Below are 5,268 nucleotides of genomic sequence, written 5' to 3'. Positions count from 1 at the left end.
TGGAAAGGGGGCTCAGGCCTTGGCGGGGGCTGCCCAGGGAGGTTTGCAGTGCCCATCCCTGGAGGTGTCCCAGCAATTCCTGGAGGTGGCACTCAGAGCTCTGCGCTGGGGACAAGGTGGGGATTTGGCACAGCTGGGACTTGAGGGTCTCAGGGATCTTTTCCCACGTCAGTGATTTGGGAGAATGAATGAGGTTTGGAGGTCTGACAGAGAAGAATTTGCAGTGAGGAATCCAGCTGTGCCTAGGGATGTGCAGTGAGGAATCCAGCTGTGTCTGGTGGGTGTGCAGTGAGGAATCCAGCTGTGTCTGGTGGGTGTGCAGTGAGGAATGCAGCTGTGTCTGGTGGGTGTGCAGTTGGAATCCAGCTGGGTCTTGCTTTGCTCAGTGTTTTTCAGCAGAGAGGTGGAGCTGGTGCAGAGCAGGGGCTGAATTCCCCCCAGCCTCAGGAGGTGCAGTGATCCTGTGGTTTTGCTCCAGTTTCTCAGTGTGGCTGCTGGTGAATCCCACTTTGGGATGTGTGCTCCCAAGAGGCAGGCAGGGAATGATTTGTGAGTCAGTGGAGTGGCTGGAGCTGGAGTGTGTAACAGTGACACACATTCCTGTATTAGTGTGTGGAAACCGTTCTTCTTGAATGAGATTCACATAACTCCTGAGTGCATCCACACGTTCATGGTGAGGGGAGGGATGTTCTTGTGCAGTGAACCCCTTCCAGAGCGTGGTGCTCGTGTCCAGAGCCTTCATTTTGTGAAGTGGGGTTCCATGGTGTGTGTGAGCAGAGGGGAGGAGTTCTCTCATCCTCAGGGAGGCAGCAGCTCCTGTGGGGATGTGCACTCTGCATCCCTTCCCACAGGCACAGCCTGCCTGGAGCAGCCTTGGGGTGCTGCTGGCTGAGAGCAGAGGGAGTCAGGTTTGCTTGGATCACTTCCCAAGGCATTGGGACTCCAACTGCCCTCTCCTTGTGTGATTCCTGATTCCTGAACTTTGGGGAGCTCGCCTCTCCCTCCCAGGATGTCACATCAGCTCCAGGTGTCAGGGCATCGCTGCCTCCTGCGGCCGATTGATCCTGGCGTTGTCTTCTGGATTTCTTTCAAATCTCTGCTTCAGTGGTGAGCCACATTTTCTGGTAATCAAATCTCATCAGCATCAGTGCTCATCTGGAGAGAAGTTCTGTCTCTGTGGAACCTCCTTGTTTCTTGTGTTTACACCACCCTGACTCTGCTCTGTGCTCCTCAGAGCTCAGGGATCAGTAACAGGAACAGATCCTGATGAGGTGGAAGATCAGCTCTGTTGTTTAATGGCCATTGCAGAGGAATCCCTGACTACTGGAATGCAGAAATGTTGGAAGTCGTGGCTTTGGCTTTGTGTTCTGCTGTTTCAGACGCTTTGTTCTTGAAGGAGCCCTGTGATATTTGTGTGCAGTGAGGTGAAAATGTGTTGCTGTTTAACATTACAGGCACTGAGAAATGGAAAAAGGATCCTTTGGGTGCAGTCTTTGAAAATCAAATAAATAGATCCAATGATCAATGAAGGTAAAGAAAGTGTGTGAAAGAAAGAGCTGGAGAATTGCTGTTTATGGACACTTTGAGCACAGAGTGGCCAAAATCAGGCACAAAGACCTGATTTAGAAAATGCTTTTATCCATATTTGTTAAGATTCTTGAAAGAGAGATGATAAGGGATGTGAAATATCTGTGAATGAGCAATTTCTTCATTTCCTCACATCTGGTAGCTGATAGAGAAGGCAGTTTTTATTTTCTGCTTTCCATCATGGCTGGGGTGAGGGATACTGGGGCAGGGGATGGGGACAGCCTATCCCTCCTGTGGCATTGTCCTATTGGATCGAGTCCAGGAGCCACCAAGTCATCTGCAGGGCTGGAGCACCTCTGCTGAGAGAATTGGGATTGTTCAGCCTGGAAAAGAGAAGGTCTGGGGTGATTTCTTTGTGGCCTGCAGGGAAGGATGGAGAAGGGACTATTGACACAAGCCTGGTGTGACAGGGGGAGATGGCTTCAAACTGACAGAGAATAGGTTTAAATTCGATGTATGGGAGAAATTATTCCCTGGCAGGATGGGGAGGGGCTGGGTTAGAGTTCCCAGAGCAGCTGTGGCTGTCCCTGGCAGTGCCCAAGGCAAGGTTGGACAGGACTTGGAGCAACCTGGGACACTGGGAGGTGTCCCTGCCATGGCAGGGGTGGCACTGGAGGAGCTTTGATGTCCCTTCCTACCCAAACCATTCCATGTTGACCAAATCAGATAAAAATATCACTTAATATCCTCTTGGATTTTGCTGGGAATGTACTGATTGGATCTTTGTAGCAGCTTTGTTTTGAGGTTCCCTCAGCTCAGCACCCACTCCTGGGAGATGATTTGTTTTGAGGAAGCTGCTGGGCACACTCTGAGCAGCCTTTGTGTGGCTTCTGTGGTTTGCTGGGACATCACTTCAGCAGCTGTGAGTTCACATCACCTTCTGAATCTCTCTGTGCAGCTTCTCCATTCCTCAGATGCCTGATGGAAATAATAATTTGTTCTCTGCCAGCTTTTGTGGTTTGGCACATCTGGAGGTTGCAGCACTTTCCATGAGTTCAGCTTGAAGTGCTCCATGGAAGAATTTGGTCCCAGTGACGTTTGTGTGGCACCAGGCAGCTGAGCTGTGTCAGCTGCAGAGCAGGGATGGAGCTGGCAGGGGAGGGAAGCCCATGTGGCTGCAGTTTTGGGAAGGGTTTCACTTGGTGTCGGTGGCCCATGTGACAAATGTCACTGCAAAGGGTGGCAAGGCTGAGGCAGAACTGAAAATACCAGAGGTACAGTAACAAGAGATTTTTAACTTGATTTTCAAGCTGGGATTCTGAGTGAGTGACCCCTGAGGATTTGCAAATTATGCAAATGTCTAATAAATAATTCACTAATATACCACTAATCTTTTGCAAAGTGTGATGGCCACAGAATAGAAGAATTTAGACTGGAGGGGATTTCTAGAGGTTAATGTGGTGCTTTCTTCTGTCTGATTCTTAGTTGAGATCTATAAAATATTATCTTAGTTGAAATCTCCAGAATATTGTCTGAGTTGAGATCTATAGAATATTGTTTTAGATGAGATCTATAGAATATTATCTTAGAATAAAATAAAACATAATCCCAAGGTCTCGGTCCTGCTGGAAGTGGTGCAGCAGTATCAGAAGTCATGGTTGAGGTCAGTGATGATGGTGTAACATTCCAGTGCTGGTCACTGGTGGGCCTGAGCATCTGAACAGTTTTTGGGATTTTTTTTGTCCTGTAACTCACCCAGTAGGTATTGCTGAGCTCCTTCCTCGGCCTGGGAGGGCTCTGTGCAGAGCCAGGACTAAACCCTGTGTGTAAACCTGCAGCATGCTGCAAGGAGCCTGGATCAGTGTGGGCATTACCCATTTAAAAACTTTATAAACTCCTTTTAAAAAGCTTTATAAACTCCTCCCTGCTGAGCAGAGAGGTGCCTCAGCCCTGCTAGGCTGTAGGGGGTGTGTGAACACTGAGTAGGAGGGGAGTTTGTGCTGCTTGTGCAGGGTGTTGGTGGCTGCTGGGACACTGGAGTGGGGCAGGGGAGGGCAGTCACCTGCTCCAGTCCCAGCACGTGCCTCAGCTGCTGGGCTTTGGCCTCGAGTCCAGAGTTGTGGTTTCTTTTTGAATTTGCTTCCTCCTCTGTGCTCAGCAGCTGAGATTTGGGAATGAGAAGCAGGAGAAGGATTTTCCTGCAGTTTCAACATTTCCAGTCCATGTCAGGTACTGATCCCTGCTCTGGGCCAGGGCAGCTCAGGCTGGAGCTCAGGGCAAGGTTCTTCCCCCAGAGGGTGCTGGCACTGCCCAGGCTGCCCAGGGAATGGGCATGGCCCCGAGGCTGCCAGAGCTCCAGGGATGCCCAGGCTGGGATTGTTGGGGGGTTCAGGAGCTGGATCAGTGATCCCAGTGGATATTCCAGCTCAAGATGCCCAGGCTGGGATTGTTGGGGGGTTCAGGAGCTGGATCAGTGATCCCAGTGGATATTCCAGCTCAAGATGCCCAGGCTGGGATTGTTGAGGTTCAGGAGCTGGATCAGTGATCCCTGTGGATATTCCAGCTCAGGATGCCCAGGCTGGGGTTGTTGAGGTTCAGGAGCTGGATCAGTGATCCCAGTGGATATTCCAGCTCAAGATGCCCAGGGTGGGGTTGTTGAGGTTCAGGAGCTGGATCAGTGATCCCTGTGGATATTCCAGCTCAAGATGCCCAGGGTGGGGTTGTTGAGGTTCAGGAGCTGGATCAGTGATCCCTGTGGATATTCCAGCTCAAGATGCCCAGGGTGGGGTTGTTGAGGTTCAGGAGCTGGATCAGTGATCCCTGTGGATATTCCAGCTCAAGATGCCCAGGGTGGGGTTGTTGAGGTTCAGGAGCTGGATCCGTGATCCCTGTGGATATTCCAGCTCAGCATGCCCAGAGTGGGATCGCTGGGGTTCTGTGCAGGGACAGGAGCTGGACTTGGATCATCCTTGTGGATCCGTTCTGTGCTTCTGTCAGTTTATTTATCCAACAGTTTCGAGTTTATGCTTTATTTTTCTGTTCTAAATGACTCAGTTTTCATCAAATCAAAGTGTTGGTTTTTTCTGCCTCATGTCATTGTAACCTGTAAATTTGTAAAGGTAATTTACATTGTAAATTTGCCAGGTTTATACAGGAGATTTTCCTTGATTCTTGCCTGAAATGATGCTGGCTCCTCATGCCTTGAGTCCTTCACCTGAAACCACAGTGAAATATGAGCAGAAACAGTTGTGTTAAGGCTTTGTGTGTCTTAAAAGTAATTGCTGGTTGTTCCTTTCCTGTACATGTATAAATCTAACACACAGAAATAAATCTGTGTGTAATAATACATGTGTGTGTATAATAATGCAAGTATATAAATGTTGTAACTGCTGGGAGTGTTAAAGGTAAGTCATCCTCTGGAGCTCCATAACCTTGTTACAGGCTCTCAGTCTGGAGCAGAAAAATGGCTCTAAACTGTGATTATAATAAAAATAGCAGCAAAGAAAAGCATTTCCTCATGGCCTTTTCTCCCCCTCTGTGAATAGGTGCGTTCCATGGATGAACTGAATCACGATTTCCAAGCGCTGGCTCTGGAGGGACGGGCTATGGGAGAGGTAAGTGAGAGGCCTGGAGGAAAAAATCTCTATTTTGGGAGGGGGAAGAAATGGAATAGCAGCTTTTTGAGGCTGCTGGGGTGAGTGTGATGCTGAGGGTTCACTGTTCTGCCTGCGAGGTGTGTCT

At 49.3% G+C, this 5,268-nt stretch overlaps 1 protein-coding gene across 1 annotated transcript in view; it reads left to right on the top strand.

Moving 5' to 3' along the window:
* Positions 1-5,268, top strand: part of PUM1 (pumilio RNA binding family member 1) — a 91,081-nt gene that overhangs the window by 11,100 nt on the left and 74,713 nt on the right. Inside the window, exon 2 of the mRNA XM_031061868.1 lies at positions 5,073-5,141. Coding sequence (XP_030917728.1) covers positions 5,073-5,141 — 69 coding nt within the window. The remainder of the gene's footprint in view (positions 1-5,072; positions 5,142-5,268) is intronic.

This window comes from Geospiza fortis, unplaced genomic scaffold (genome assembly GCF_000277835.1).
Source record: "Geospiza fortis unplaced genomic scaffold, GeoFor_1.0 scaffold32, whole genome shotgun sequence".
NCBI classification, from domain to species: Eukaryota; Metazoa; Chordata; class Aves; order Passeriformes; family Thraupidae; genus Geospiza; species Geospiza fortis.
This window is presented reverse-complemented; position numbering and strand designations above follow the sequence as displayed.